At 39.6% G+C, this 16,050-nt stretch overlaps 1 protein-coding gene across 7 annotated transcripts in view; it reads left to right on the plus strand.

Moving 5' to 3' along the window:
* Window positions 1–14,689, plus strand: part of LOC111340921 (A disintegrin and metalloproteinase with thrombospondin motifs 7) — a 28,434-nt gene extending 13,745 nt beyond the window's left edge. For all 7 annotated transcript variants that reach the window (XM_022947841.2, XM_022947845.2, XM_022947844.2 and 4 more), the window contains 21 exons: window positions 472–555; window positions 983–1,107; window positions 1,459–1,502; window positions 1,904–2,009; window positions 4,342–4,485; window positions 4,966–5,110; window positions 5,519–5,611; window positions 6,121–6,266; window positions 6,446–6,509; window positions 6,760–6,865; window positions 7,147–7,283; window positions 8,177–8,297; window positions 9,116–9,357; window positions 9,581–9,713; window positions 10,182–10,308; window positions 10,976–11,186; window positions 11,479–11,634; window positions 11,999–12,124; window positions 12,247–12,396; window positions 13,255–13,405; window positions 13,874–14,689. In XM_022947841.2, the coding sequence (XP_022803576.2) occupies window positions 472–555; window positions 983–1,107; window positions 1,459–1,502; window positions 1,904–2,009; window positions 4,342–4,485; window positions 4,966–5,110; window positions 5,519–5,611; window positions 6,121–6,266; window positions 6,446–6,509; window positions 6,760–6,865; window positions 7,147–7,283; window positions 8,177–8,297; window positions 9,116–9,357; window positions 9,581–9,713; window positions 10,182–10,308; window positions 10,976–11,186; window positions 11,479–11,634; window positions 11,999–12,124; window positions 12,247–12,396; window positions 13,255–13,405; window positions 13,874–14,019 (2,757 nt within the window). In that variant the 3' untranslated portion in view covers window positions 14,020–14,689. The remainder of the gene's footprint in view (window positions 1–471; window positions 556–982; window positions 1,108–1,458; window positions 1,503–1,903; window positions 2,010–4,341; window positions 4,486–4,965; window positions 5,111–5,518; window positions 5,612–6,120; window positions 6,267–6,445; window positions 6,510–6,759; window positions 6,866–7,146; window positions 7,284–8,176; window positions 8,298–9,115; window positions 9,358–9,580; window positions 9,714–10,181; window positions 10,309–10,975; window positions 11,187–11,478; window positions 11,635–11,998; window positions 12,125–12,246; window positions 12,397–13,254; window positions 13,406–13,873) is intronic.
* The last annotated feature ends 1,361 nt before the right edge of the window (window positions 14,690–16,050 follow it).

Here is a 16,050-nt window from a genome sequence, read left to right on the forward strand (position 1 = left end):
GGTTCCTTCAAGTTATATGACGCTATATAAACCGCTCCACGCGGTTTATATAAAATGTTAAAATAAAATGTTAATAAATGTTATTAAAATGTTATGACTTTAGAAATTTCTCTGTTGTTCGGCTCTGAAATTATACTAAAACAATTATTCGCCTCAGGTTCGGGGATTATTCGACAATATTCACCAAACCTGAGGTGAATAATTGTTAAATGTAGATGTAGATGATTCAGAATAAAGGAATGATCACCAATTTCAAAATGGCTACTGATTGTCAAACAAATTCTCCTTGTCTTACCATAAGAAATGCTGGTAAAGAGAACAGTTTGGAGTTTTTAAATATAAAAGAACTATTTTGATTCTTATCAAAGTGAAATTTCACGAGCAAAAATATGATTTCACGTTTGTGCTTGTTTAGAAATTGAATAAATCGTTCAAGATTGTTTACATTGTAATTTTTTTCCCATTTTGCAGGTGAGCAACATATTTCGTAACCCAAGTATTGGAACCGCGATCAACATTGTGCTCGTGCGGGTCGTGATTCTGAAGGAAAACCCGGTAAGGATTCCCAGGGGAAAGCATAAGGGATTCAGAAACATATTACTCTTAGCTTAGTATGGACACCACAGAGGTCACCTGCACGGGGAAGTGCAATCGTACCTCAAGTTTCAAGTTCACCCTACCTATTAGTACCCATTGTTTAGTACCGTCAAAAGCTCGTCGTTCTCATGTGACAAACAACAGCCTTAGAGGAGACTAATAAGAACTCAAAGTATACAAGGGCAGATTGTCTGAAACGCGGGCGAACACGAGTCACCGAGTCACGATTGGTTTTAGCTTTAATCTGATTGGTTGAGAAAGTGATGCGAATTTTCCAGACCAATCACAAAGGGAAGTGAATCAAAACCAAAGCAATCCCATATTACTTTTGCAATGTAATTCAAAATTGTTCTAATATTTCGTTGCTTTTTTTGGTAATCCTCAGAGTGCCTTGAAAGTCACCCATCACGCAGGACATACACTGAAGCACTTCTGTCGCTGGGCTTCACTTATAAATCCTAAATCAGAAGAACATGCAAATCACCACGACATCGCAGTTTTAGTAACCAGGCAAGTGCGTTTCAGGTTTCTCAATAGGCCATTTCTATTCCGAGATGCCCCAAGCCTCGGATTCAAGAGAAGGGTAGGTGCAAAGGCTTGGTATAAATATGCTATGAAAGTGAACGTAAGATTCCTTTTATGATAAGGGCTCTGCATCTAGCCTCATTTTGAAAGTGAGGGCCCTTGGAATTCGTGAATGACCTGGTAAACTAGAATATATCATACAATGAATTTAAACCATTTTATACGTCATCGCATGCTTCTTAGTAATGAACGCTGATATCTTTCGTCAAAGAAATTTCAATACAGCTATTTGCTTGTCTTTGTTTGTGTTTTGTAACGTTTTTTTCCTCTTAACAGACATGATATCTGCAAAGGAATCAACGAACCTTGTGAAACATTAGGTAAGTGAGGACAAATACTAAACTTTGAGTTAAATTCACTCAAAGCACTCGGCTGAAACTCACTCGAGTTCATCATCCGCGGCAAAGCGTGGGAAAACGTATGCATGCCTAGTTTGGAATTTGCTTCTGATTGGTGCATGAATGGCATAGTTCATGGCCTGAGGGGACGGAAGTGTCTTTGGCTGCTTGCAACCCTAAGAGATGGTCTATCTTCTTACTGGAAAATCCCGTTAGGGCCATCGTATCTAGTTCATTATTTAACATCATATCTTCTTCCCGTTAGTACCCTAATTTTCATTCACTTAAATGCGGCCATCGTTTAGAACTCTCTGTAACAGTCATGCCTCTTCATAACAAGATATTTCTTAAATTCGGATGCACTGACACTTATTTTTTGCCAGGTCTTTCACAAGTGAATGGTCTTTGCACCAAAGATAAAAGCTGTAACGTGAATGAAGACAATGGATTGACACTGGCTTACACCATTGCCCACGAAATAGGACACAAGTAAGACAGTTAAGGAATTTGCTTTAATTTAATGATTTTGCAACAATTAGTTGTTTTGTTATTCATTATTATTCTTTTTTTGCTGAAAACAATTTCGTTTAGCACCCTTGACAAAGAGAAACAGACGGACGACGCAAGAATGGCAACTTTGATTAAGATAATTTCTTAAATTGAAGTATAGAGCATGAAAGCATTTAAGTTCGTGTGCTGTCAGAAATTCCCTTCATTATACTCTCGTCTGTTAGGCCAGCTAAAATCAGGTTTATATCGTTTACACAGAGCTAATATGGAGCTCTTTCACTATTCGAGAACTTTAAAGACCGGTTGACATATTTAAGGAATGGGGGTAACCTACCATGGACGGAAGAACAAACAATTTTCTTTTCTTCACCCCTAAAATAATGTTATCAGATCTCTTTCCCCTATCCGGTTGACGGTAATTATATAGTCAGCGGATTCAGGCTGGTAATGCATGGACCCGTGCTGATACGCCAATGTTTGCACAGCAGTGAGAAAACATACTTTGTTATTTCATCTTCTGATACGATATTTTTTTATGGTGAATAGAGCCCAACTGAAAACCATTTTATTCGTTGTCTTCTTTTTATTGGCAGACTACCATGTCGATCGAGTATACAGCCAGAAATTTCCGTTTGTTAGATGATCATTTTGACGATCGACAGTGTCGGAAATAATAACTGAATTTGGTTTTTTTTTTTTTTTTTTTTTTTTTTTTTTTTTTTTTTTTCTCTTTTCAAGTCGATATCTGGCGGTCAATTGCTTCCTGATTGAATTTCTATATATTTATTTAAATGTAAATCTTTGCCATCTCTAAATATAAACCAGCACATTTTGTAATGCAGAAATTACATCAGAAGATTTTGTTCGGAAATTTCTTATCAGCTATAGAAATGTGGATCAATACATGAATGGCTGACTAATGATCGTCTTTTAGCTGCCAATGTCAAAAGAAGAGGAGCCATTATCAGAGAATGTATCTTGATGTTTACCTCTTAATTTGTGACAGTAAAATGCAAGTACCGCCAGAAACGTTAACCAGATACATTTTGTCTCTTCACACGTTCGATCATAATGGAGACAAGTGGTCGGGCTTTGATACGGATTGGTTTGGAGAACAATCTCTTCAACTGACAATAATAGCACTGCAAAATTTCAATAGACCGTGCACAGCGCTGAGTTTCATATGCTTAGAGAAGACTACTGTGCGGAGGAAACAACAATTTCGCACAAGTAACTTTGTGGAAAATAAGTTGCAATTAGTATGGGTAACTATTTCATGTATGAGTCAAATAGTATGGGGCAATAACGCAGACAGTAAGTCTGAAATGAAATACTGTAGCCGATAACAACTGACGACACTTATTGATTAAATTATCTGTGGGGTTGAGATAATCATTAGGCCACGTTTCTCGTGATCTTGGCGTGTGATTTTGTCGGTGTCTCCTTCCTTAAGATATATTTGGATACCGCAAATCATCTAGATAACATTCTTTTCGCCAAAATTAATGGAACGGTCACAATTTTAAAGGATGTTAGTTAAAAACTAGACGGGGAACGGCGAACAAGGTACGGGAGTCTTTGACCGAAATTCCAGCGGTAATCCGCATAAGAATTCAAAATGACGTATGATAACAAACGGTCTGAGCGCCAGTTTTGAGCAAGCGCTCTTCAAGCTCGGTCGTTAAAGGAAACAGCGCGGACGACATATGAAGTTGTTATTCAGTTGTTTTTAAAATGATCTCTGTCTTCAAAATTATTTTTACGCTGATATAAATCGCAGGTCCTATAGAAATCGAGTCTTCAGAGAGGAGAGTCTCTGAGAATCAATCATTACCCGTTCCCCGTTTCCCGTTCAGGATTTTAGTCACATCCAAATAAAAGGTGCCGCTTGAGGAAAGAGAATCCAAAAATATGTAGCTGAGAAACGATGTCCTCAATTGGCGAAATGATAGCTCGAAACTCGCTCTGCAAACTTTCTTTTCTGGTCTGGTGCAAAAGGTCGACTCAGAAGTAATTTGTGATACCTTTTGCATTAATGGTCACCTCCACCTGATTTATGATGTTTGGCAATCCTCTCACATCCGCAATGAATGGGAAATGAACGGATATTAAACTCGATACTTAACGTAATTAAAGTACTAATTTGAAACACATTTACGTCTACGATAATTCCATAAAGCTATGTGTATTACAAAACTGCTGTTAAAAAAGCGTAGTGAAGAAACTCAATCGCTTGACGGATATGCTACATACGTGTCTCTCAGGATTCCTAAAGGATTGCTAAACTGTTCCGAATTTCTTTTCTTCTCAGCTTTGGGATGCTTCATGACGGAAATGATAATGACTGTAAGTGGAGTCCAGATAAACCCTTTCTAATGTCTCCGCAGCTGGAAGCTTCAGGTCGGCAACAGCTTTGGTCCTCTTGCAGCAGAAATTATCTTAGACGCTTCTTGAAGTAAGTTGTAGTGATGAATTTGTAGTCGAGTTCTTAACAACGTGAACCTCGATCAAACGCATGCGCCACTGTCTTTAGATTTACGCCGGTTTTCCCGCGCTTTCCCTTAGCACGCGTTTTTCTCAAACTCTCATTGGTTTCTGCATCCTTTGGCTGACGTCTTTTTCCCGCGTTTTCAACAGGTCAAATATTCTTTATGGCGGTCTGACTAGTTTATTACGCAGTTCACAATCGTGATTACGGGGCATGGTTAGTGACAACCATCTTATGGTTCGCACTGTGAATGAAAAAGTAAACAGAGAAAACGAAACTTTACGCGCTTTACTATACTTTCTGGTCTCAATTTTCCTTTATTTTACCAAAACTAAGCGGCTGATATTGAAATATTGGATTTTACCATTTTAATCAACATACCTAAGATAAGGGTATTAATTATTTCTTATGGCCCTAGCGATTTAATTCCGTTTTCCATTAATTTAGTAAAGGCTGGGGGCACTGCCTTGATGATGAGCCTGCAAAGCATGACTTTGAATTCCCCACAATGCTCCCAGGGGTGATCTATGACGCTGACCACCAGTGTCGTCTGCAGTACGGTCTAGACTCTTCCCACTGCACAGGCATGACGGTAAGTTAGAAACATTCACATACTCCTACTTGTAATCTCCAAAACTTTCAGTATTCTCTAAAACCTAAATCTTCTCTTAAGCCTCTTTATTATAAACGTCCCACTTTCTTCTGCTCGATGGGCGACTGTGGGGACTTAAGCCCTATTTAGAGTCCTTTCTCTGTGGCATTCACGGTTTTGTCAACCCGTTAAAGCATAAGAGTGACCAGAATCTAATTTCGCCTTTTTAGTAATACTGCTGAATCCTTCATTGAGATTATGAGAATGTGGACACATCTTCCTTGTCAGCCCCAAAGGAAATGTATAGAGATGAGTATGGAGAACATGGAAACCGATAGGATGTAGAGGGTTCCTAAAAACCAAAAATATGCGATTTTAGTGATGACATAACTTCTTATTGGTACTTAGGATATCTGTAATCGACTGTGGTGCCGAGTCGGTAAGGCTTGTCATTCAAAACTGGAGCCAGCGGCTGATGGAACAAAATGCGGTGACAACAAGGTACTGATTGACTTCATTAGTAACGATAATGAGAGGGAAGTCTCAACAGAAGTTGATTAATTCCTCGCGTTTTCGATTTCTGTGTTACCAAAATCATCCAGACATCATCTAGTAGTTAGGTTAAGGACAGGAACTTCAACACCATCAAATTATGACAATTAGAGGAGAAATTAGAATCAGCATAACTTTCGACCAGATTTCTCTAATCATGACGACTACTATTTTCGCACCCTGGAGATAATTTTGACATAAGCACTCTTAGAATCCTACTACCAACAGCTAGTATCCCTTAGCTTGAAAAACGCGCTCACTCACACCTGAAATTTAAAATCGAGGATTAGAAGGACCAACTGACAAAATTGCTCCACACTATCATTCCGTTAAGACGAGAGACGAAGTGATCTTCACAGGTGAACCTCAACCGAAACCAGTGTATAAGAGAAAACTTGAAAAGTCTCATTTCATGGAGACTTAACAATGCGCCTCTTTCTCATGATGTCATTTATCAGTGGTGTTACAAAGGCAGCTGCATTGAGAGAGGGGAGATACCAGAGAGTGTGGATGGAGGCTGGGGACCCTGGAGAAATTACAGTGAATGTTCAAGAACCTGTGGTGCAGGAGTCTCCTTTACGGAGAGGCATTGCGATAGTCCCAGGTTTGTTGAGATGATGATATAATGGTTTACAAATGCATGTCCTAAAACCAAAACCGAACCATGAGCCATTATCCCTCTCATAACAGATATGAACAAACGTCAACATCACAAGTGGGCAAAGAGTGCGCACGCCCTCAATATTAGCACTTATCGGTTTGTTATTTCTTTCCGCAACTCAGACCTGCTAATGGAGGAAAGTATTGCATCGGGGAGTGGAAAAAGTATATACTTTGCAACACACAGGTGGGTGTATTTCACAGAGCTCCAATCTCACTGGGCAATCAGAACGTAAGGAAATTTTACCAGCACCGCCATAAACTCAATTTGAAAGTAAAAACATGTAGGGTGCCTGAAGCGCGGGATTGGTTAGAGAGATGACGCGAGTTTTCTACATCAATCACAGATTGCTTTCAACTCTGAATTGTAAATTTCTCTATTTCATAAGAGATATTACTTTTAGTGTGAACCTAATTTTATATAATTTCTCTTTCAGCCGTGCACTCCTGGCAGTATGAGCTTTCGCGAGTTGCAATGTTCACAGTTTGACAATAAACGCGTAAATAACAGACGATGGAATTGGAAACCACGTTATTCAAAAGGCAAGTGATTAGTAATAGAATGAGCCAGTTACTCAACTCTCTCTTAATCTAGGACCGTACAGCGTGCACAGGGTTATGCGCAGTACGCTGCGGTAATGATACATATTCTTGGTTTTTGGAATCGTGACTGACAGTTATGTAAAAGAACGTTTGGGCATGTCAGCGAAGACTTCACCATTAGATGTAATGAATAACTTCGAATTCGCCCTCCTCCTTAATTGTTCTGAAAGAATTGACTATATTGTGTTTATCAACGGCGTTGTTATCTGTTATGCTTTTAGTCTCTCCTTGTGAGTTGCACTGTACACCCAAAGGTCTGTTTGGTTTGTACTTTTCCAAGAAGTTGGCTGATCAAGTTCGTGACGGAACACCCTGCTTTCCAGGAAAGTGTGACGTGTGTATCAATGGCAAATGCGAGGTTTGTTAGCGAACCTAACCCTCAGTCCTACGAGTGACCAATAAGTAATTTCTCCTTACAATAGCAGCATTACCTCGTACAGAAAGGTGACGAGATAAATGAAAATATCAACGAGAAACTATCTGCTGTACCTTCAAGTTCTTAGAGCTAAAATTACAGGAGATATATGGCAGACAGAGAGAAGAATCGATATCATGAAAGACCTTGGGATTCAAAGGGTCAATGCGAGTCCACAGAGTCTATATATTTGCATCACGATGAAAGACGCTTAACATACGCTAGTCCCGATTACTTGTAGCAATGTTACAGCGCAGTTTTCAGTATTAATTAAAAGGCTTTTCTCGGCCGAAACATCGACAACATCGACACTTGCCACCAAATAAAAGATGCGTTCAACTGTGGATAGTGCGCTGGACTGTTGTGCAGGAGGTCGAGGGTTCGAGCCCCGGCCGGACCAACACTCAAGGTCTTAAAATAATTGAGAAGAATTTGCTTCCTTTCTACAACATCAAGAAATGGTTAGATATTCTAGTCTTCTCGGATAGGGACGAATAAATGGAGGTCCCTTCTCCTACAGGGTTGGAAGTAGGAGACGTTAATTTTTCACACACGAGATTAACGTGTGATGGCGATGGATGTCCTCCCCTGAGGTGGGATTGGGTGGGTTTACTGGGCCCGCAGTAATTGGTGCAAGCTGTTGCGGTGTCCCTGCCTGTCGGCGAATCTAATAAATTAAATTAAATAAATTAAATTAAATTTCTCGTTTGGCTTTAACATTTAATTCATGCATTTTCACCCGCTGTCGGGAGAAGAGTCTAATTTGTCCTGAATCTTTCCGTTTGTTCCTGAGCCCATCTATCTGAACATCACTATTTCCTTTGAATTTTTGGTAGCATGTTGGTTGTGATAATGTTCTCCATTCAAGTGCTAAAGAGGACAAATGCGGTGTTTGTCGCGGTGATGGAACAGCATGTGAGACGGTCAAGTCAACTTTTAACCAGAGAACTGGAATAGGTATATGGGTATTTAAAATTTTGTTTTAATATAATTATTATTATTATTATTATTATTATTATTACTACTATTATTATTGGTATTATTATTATAAGTACTCTTATTAGTATTCGAAACAAAGTTGACTCCATCCTTCTCCGTCATCAAATCATCTTTCAAGCAGTTCCAAAATAATTTAGTTTTATCAACTTAGTTTAAAAACTAACAGCTTTTCACTTCAATGGAGGTTGCTAGCGCTTTACAGCTCGGTAAATTTCCGACACCGCCAGCCACCGACAGTGAGGTGAATAAGTGTTTAAATACATGCTAAAACAGTGCTACAATATGGCACAAAGAGATGATTTTAACGTATTCATTTCTACAACGATTTCAAGATTTTCGAGCGCAAATCCCAAACGCGTTGTTCGAAGGTGAACAGCCAAAGATAATCGGAGTTTGGAAAATCAATTTAGACTGCGCCTTTAACGCTATCCACTGTTTGATTATACAGTATACTTATGTGAAGTGGCCGCTCAGCTTCATGAACTCTCCACGGTACCAACTCCGTTGATTAAACCAAATTTTCTTGTATCACCCGCATCGATACAGGACCACAGTTTTATAGGAGAGTTACCTCCTTGCTTTCTTTCAAACAGTTAGATAGATATATCAAAGTTACAGCTGCTGATCACTTTGAACATAACCCCTGAAAATTGCGATGAAATCGGGGAGCGGAATACCAATTAACTTTGGAACGTAACCCCGGATTTGATCTGGTTTTTAAGGAAACTAAATCGAAAAGAAATTTTGACTTCCCGTCTCTGTAACGTACCTTGTAGGATACGTCGAAACGAAAATCATTCCAGCAGGTGCCAGAAATATCCGCGTTGAAGAAGTGGCTGGCGCTTCAAACTACTTAGCCCTGCGGTCGTCCAGTGGTAAATGGTACCTGAATGGCGATTGGTATATTCAACAGAGTGGCGAATACTCTGCCGGGGGTACCATGGTATTCTACAAAAGGACACACAACAGGGAAAGTTTTCAAGCCCTGGGACCGACTACTGTTGACCTTCATATTATGGTTTGTTGGGAGACAATTTCGATTGCATAAATTTGAGTCCAGTCCTTGATATCTCTTTCTCTTTTGAAGGAAATCTTTTATTGTCACTTCACGCAGGAAGAGGAATCGTGAAATAGCTGAGATTGTTTATCTTTATGCTTTGCTTAGATATTAATTACTTCAATGGGAGTATTTGAATAGGTAAAAGCTGTTCTCAAGAAAAACCATTCTTTATTCTCTCAAGCTCCTCTTCCAAACCAAAAATCCAGGCATTAAGTTTGAATACACGATTCCCAAGAACCAGACAGTAACCCACACAATCGTGTTCAAGTGGAGGTACAGTGCTTGGACGTCATGTTCAGCTACTTGTGGCGTTGGTAAGTAAGAAACATAGGCAAACTCAGTAATCAAGTTTGTGCAAAAAGAAAAATAGCAAAAATTGAACTTTTGCACCACCATTTTTGTCCTTTCTTTTTTCTTTCTTTTGTTGGATCTTTCAGAGGACGAGAAGAAAAGTAATAGAAATTATAAACGGAAAAAAAAAATTGCCGTTCACGTTTGCAATCAAAGTGATGTTTAACCTTACCATGCAGAACAGCCACGTCGACGTTCTAAGAATTCAATTTAAGGGCACTAAAAGAATGGTCACGATGTGTAACTGTAAGATAACTGTAGCCTCCATGACAGTTTGTTTGATAGGCCTACAACGATCATTTACCTGTGGAAAATGTGTTTTGTTAAGACTCGCATCGACTGAAATACCGGTGTGCTTCGAGCCAATCAAATCGCGAGTTTGTAATAAGAACACAACTGCGGATTTCCCCTTAAAAATATTTCTTTCATAGGCACCACTCGCTCTGAAGTGGAATGTGTGGAAGAGAGTGGCACACCAGTGGATGATAAATACTGCAAACCCATACCAAGACCAGATGACAGGCAGAAAACCTGCAATGAAGATCTTTGTCCCCCCACGTGAGTTTATGAGTAATTCAACTAAGTTAATAAAAGTTAGTGGGGCTGGAATTAAAAATGAATTAAACGTCGTTTAGCGGCGTAGTAATCAAAGAAAGGCAGATCAGTCCACGTGCAATCGTCAAAAAGTCGCAGTACCCTCGTTGAGAATTTTGTAAAGTGAATGAAATCGAACCCGAAAAGATAGTAAAAATTTGTCCAGCTTGCGAAACAAGCGTATCTTTTTTTTTTTTTTTTTTTTTAGGCGGGAAACGCGAATGAAACGCGAGAAGTTACTTTTCGCGTTCGCCCTTTTCTACAAGCTGACATTATTTTAAGGAACATGGGACAATGACAAAGTAACATGAATTTCTCAGGGGGGGGTTTGCACGTTCTCTTGTTCAAATTCTGCAAGCGCTCTATGATACTGCCTTTATTAAATCTCTCAGTTGATTGGTCAATTTAGTGGCTCATTTATCACTGTGCGGCTCGCTGTATTCAAAGTTTGTTTGCTGTCTAATCCTCTACCTCTATTTGACCGTAGATATATAATAAATATGGGAAGCTTTCTGTCACGAGCGTGAGATAACGAAAATAAATCAAAAAGGAAGAAATTTTTAGTGCGTTCAAAGATAGAAGTCGTCCAACTGGTTTAGAAGTTACATTTTGACTCTTCATACAATTTTAGATGGTGGAAAGGATCATGGCAAAAATGTTCCAAAAGTTGTGGGAAAGGGATTTCTATTCGCTCAGTGCTCTGTGTAAGAAGTTCTGGAAATGATGAACAAATGGCTTTGAAAGATGAGGATTGTGCAAAGATTAGAGAGAAGCCGGCTGTCGTTAAAACATGTTTTAGGAAATCTTGCCCCTCGGCATGGACTGTGGGAGAGTGGACCAAGGTAAGAAGCTGTCGACACTTAAGGTAAATTGATTTGAGAATCATGTGTTTGAGCTGCGGAGTTACAATCATTGTTTTGATGGGAAAAGATCATGCCATCATACGATAAATTTAGCAAGAAATACTGTCAAACACGACTCCTTTGCTCCTCGCTTGCTCCTTATGATTCTAAATCTTAAGTAATGTTGTTAAAAAAATTTTTTACCAATTTAAGAATCCTGTAGCCAGCTTACTGAAAGTCCCTCGTAGTGTGATTTATAATGATCAAAACTGTTTTGCTTATTCAATGTCAGTGTTCAGTGTCCTGTGGCCAGGGAATCAGGAAACGTAACGTGACCTGTGAAGTAGCAGACCCCACAGAAAAGTGCGATAGTAGAGCTGTACCTATTTCCTGGGCTTACTGTAGTGAAGGAATTTGTCCCGTCATAACCCTCCCTCCAAAAACTACGGTAAGCGATTGTAATGTTATCCAGAAGTCTTTTTCTTAGACCAATTTTCAATTGAGCGTCGGCAGTTTCCTGGAGTCCATCGGTCTTGCTTTACCTCGCTCTGTGAATGACCGTGAGAACTTTCTCTATTCCCTCGGCCAATCAGATGAAAAAGTAAAACCAGCCGAACTTCACACCTCATTTTCCCGCGCTTCACGCAGTTTGCTTGTCACTTGCTGCTTGCGCTATTTCCCTCCGCTCGTGGACGTTGAGTTTTTTTTTGGTTTTGGTTTCATGACACACCATCGAAAAGCGCTTTGTCATAACATGGAGACCCGCGCAATGATCAAACTCCTTATCAAAAAAAAAACATGTCTTTGCACAGGCCAACAACATTTTTCTTGTAAATCTTCGGGGAGAAGACGTCAGAGACGCAGGGAAAAATTCAAGCTTGAAAAAGTACTGTAATGGCCAAGACTGCCTTAAATGGTCAGTGGGTCCCTGGAGTAAGGTATGATTTGTATACTGTTAAAACACTCTCATAAAACCTTATTAAATCAATCAGCAACTGGCTTTAATGGTTCAATTATTTTTCAGTATATGATGTTACCATGTTCTTCTTTTCACCTACAGTGTTCGGTGACTTGTGGTAAAGGGAATCAAGTTCGGCGCGTTCATTGCGCAGAATCAAATCTACTGTGCAGCAAAGAGCTGAAACCACCACACGTTAGAAAATGTACGATGGAAGATTGTGCTAAATGGCAGACTGGGCCGTGGTCCAAGGTAAGTGAGGAGGAATTACGCTCTTGCCCATTTGTCTTATTGGCCAAACTGTTCGGTAAAAACAAAAACGAAAACTCAGATGCTTGAATAAAGAGAATTCAAAGCAAATTTCACACCTCTTTTACTGACATCTATGGACAAATTCCTACTCGATACCTCCAGGAACTGTCAGGAAGTAACTATAGGTTTTCAGTACAGAATTTTGAAAACTTCTTAGGGTCTAAGATTTTTAGTACTTTACTCTCGTTCATTTTCAATAACGCCGCTGATATTTTTAATGGTACATTCTTCTGTTTTTCAGAAGGAGAGCTTTGAACTTCCGATTTTGATCGATGAAGGATAATTGTCATTTTAAGAAACAATGATATAGATACAAAGTCTAAATCGGACCGAGGTCGTTTTCATCCAAGAAACGATTCTCGTTTCGATTGTCCTGGTGGAAGCAATAAAGGCTGCAATTTTATGAAAATCCTTGCACAAGTCATTCTCTCACAAAATCAGTGTATAAATTCTAGAACGCAGAAAGGTTTGTCGCATTGGAAACCTTTTTTGGTCGAACATTGCTCTGTACTTTATCTAGACTATGAGCAGTCCGTCGCGCAAGTAAAAAAAAAAATTAGCGGAAAGAAAATAAAAGATAGTTGTGCGCTGTGTGGAACTCTGGGAGGAGTTCTTTTCTTGTGCCTCACCCCCAGAGCTCCGCGCGGCGCGCTATCATCAATTTTTATTCGCTGAATTTTTCGGACTTCTGCAATGAACGAAGAAGAGGAGGAACTGCTCTCAGTCCACACCTAGGCTCCTTAACTGAACAAATTTAAGTTCCTACGCGAACTTTCTTCAAAATTTTTTTCTTCTCAGTGTTCAACGTCGTGCGGAAGTGGAACACGAAAGCGCAGTGTGAGATGTAAGACTGTGGAAAAAGGTATAGTTTTGAGACACTGTTCCATGGCCGATAAACCAAAAGTCCAAGAGAAATGTTATGTGAAGGACTGTCCCAACGAAAGAACTGGTAAGCTCTTTTTACTAGTGCAATTAGTTTTTTTTCCTCGAGTACTGCTCATTTTAATACATCCCTGTTTCAATCATTCCATATACTAATTATCCCGTAGACTAAGCCAAGCGAAGATCCTATTTGATGACAAAGTAATTTTTGTTTTATCAACTGAGTTGATATTGTAAATTGGCCACCGTAAAGGGTTTCAAAGATGACGTTTCGAGCGTTAACCCTTCGCCGTTCTTTCTGACGAAGGGCTAATGCTTGAAACAGCATTTCAGCTTCGAAACTCTTTACGGTGGCTAATTTACACTATCAACTCAGTTGATAAAACCAAAGTTACCTTGTTACTCCCACAGACGTAGCACCACGATTTCTTTAGAAACTTAAACCCTATGTGATGACAGACTTCACATAGGAAAATGTTACAGTTAGGAAAGACGTAATTGTTAATGCGTTATTTTTCTTCTGTCTGTTTTGTAGTAGAGAATCGTACTCAAACAAAATCAAACTGTTCGGAAAGTGCCAGGGATACGTATTTCTGCAAGTTGGTTGTTTTGCACAAATTTTGTCAGTTTAAACACTGGAAAGACAGATGTTGTAGGACCTGTCAAGACCCAAGATCCTGACAAAAATGATGGCGGATTTTTAACAATTCAATGCGCAACCAGCGAAACTGGTCACAATCAAGCTACACTTGAAATGTACGACAACGAATGGTCATCGGAAACCGTCGGATATTAAATCGAGACCGATCGGCAATCCGTTTTAACGACGAAGAATATTTAGGAAAAATTGAGCTTCGTGCAAGCCTGGCATAAAGGACAAAGAGATAAAACGCATGCAAGAAGTAAATCAAGTAATTTAAATTATTAGCTGACAGTTTTAAAGCATCAAAATTGATTTCAAAGAAATTGATATATTAAGAATGCGAAATCCAAACTCTCCTCCATGGTCCATGGAGGGAAGAGGGATTTAATTGCCAATCAGCGTTTCGTTATTTTTTTAAAGACTTAATCTCCTTGGAATGCTTTTAAATAGTTTAATGCTCAACGGCCGAAATAGGCCAGGCAAAATAATTAATAGAGACGGTATGGAAGCCATCCTTTCCATTAATTGTGATAACGAAGACTTAAACTCTGAGTTATTACATTAAGCGCGAACAGACCATGGTCGTAATTAGCTATTGAAGGACAGAAACAATGTTTTTTTTGATGGAAATATTTATAAAGTTGCCTCTGGCGATAGAGAGTTCTATTTTAAGAACAAATAAAGCAAGAAAAGAAAACAAATGCGAAATACTTCAGGAGCGTGATTAAAGCGTGAGAAATCAGTTATGGTGAAATCCTAGAGCTTCCGAAAATACTTTAAAATTCATGTTAGGGCAGAGACTCGTCAATAACACGACTAAATGAGAGGATCAGACAAAGGGTCTGAGCGCATTGGGTGCGTGAGGGCCGTTCCAAATATTTGGGTCTTGCCCGACCGCTAACTCAGTCAAAAAGCATTTTATGATATGACAGCCGTTCTTTTTCTTTCTTTTTTTCTTCTCTCAAATCGCTTCCCGCTCCCTGGCCTAGCTGGTACCATCGCCAAAGATCCTCGTACAGGATTGATTATCCACGTTTTTCGAATAAGTCTAATAAAAGCGCGTCCGTGGCCGTATATATTTAACCTACGTGTAGCCATACTCCCCTCCCTCTTCCCCACTCAGGAGAAATAGAAGGGGGAAGGATACTTTCTTCCTTCAAATCGCTTCTCGCTCCGCGGCCCAGCTGGTGCCATCGTTAAAGGTCCTCGTACAGGAATGATTATCCACGTTTTTCTAATAAAAGCGCGTGCGTGGCCTTATAGATAGCCAACGTGAAGCCATACTACCCCCTCCCTTACCCAGGAGAAACGAAACTGGAAAGGGTACGGCTACACGTTGGATACTCTACAGGTTCTGTCAAAAGATGCTCCACAGGGTTTCACAAGACGTTAGGCTGACAGGGCCTTTGTTGTCAAGCTGAGCCTGTTCGGGGCTCTTGATCGGGTTTATGTTCGTTTCGCCGACGTGCTAGCTCGCCGACTTCCACGTCGCCGACAACCCCGGTCGATTTGCCGACGTGTCATTACTAGCTCGCCGACAAAAGATAAAACGAAAAATTTTCCAATGACGTTTTCTTTAACTCTATACTTTTTCATTAGTTGACTTTATAAATATTTCTGATGATTCTATCGTCTTTCCCTTAGCTTTACAGTCAACCACATGCGAAGACAAATGAACAGCACTGAGAACGCGACGATCAGCTATAAACTAAACTTTTCTTTCATTTCGTTTCCACCCTTCAAAAGAAATCGCAAGAAGTTTGTTTTTGATTGAACTGGCTTTGATCTGGCTTTAATAGCGAGATAAAACTAACAAGGGAAGAAAGAAAGCGTCGGTTAACTGACTCTTCACAAAAATAGTGTGAACTTACTTTTCACTGTACTCAAATATTGACTGCAAGGGTTGTTCAGTTTTCTCTGTATTTCCTCTTTATTTTGTATTAAAAAAGTGTGAAAGCATAACTTAATAAAGCAGAATAACTCGTCTTAGTATGTTGGTGAATCGACCAGTAAACTCGCTCGTCGGCGAAAAGACTGGATACCTTTAGTCGAGCCTAGCCTAAGAGTGA

This window comes from Stylophora pistillata, chromosome 4 (genome assembly GCF_964205215.1).
Source record: "Stylophora pistillata chromosome 4, jaStyPist1.2, whole genome shotgun sequence".
Lineage (NCBI taxonomy): Eukaryota > Metazoa > Cnidaria > Anthozoa > Scleractinia > Pocilloporidae > Stylophora > Stylophora pistillata.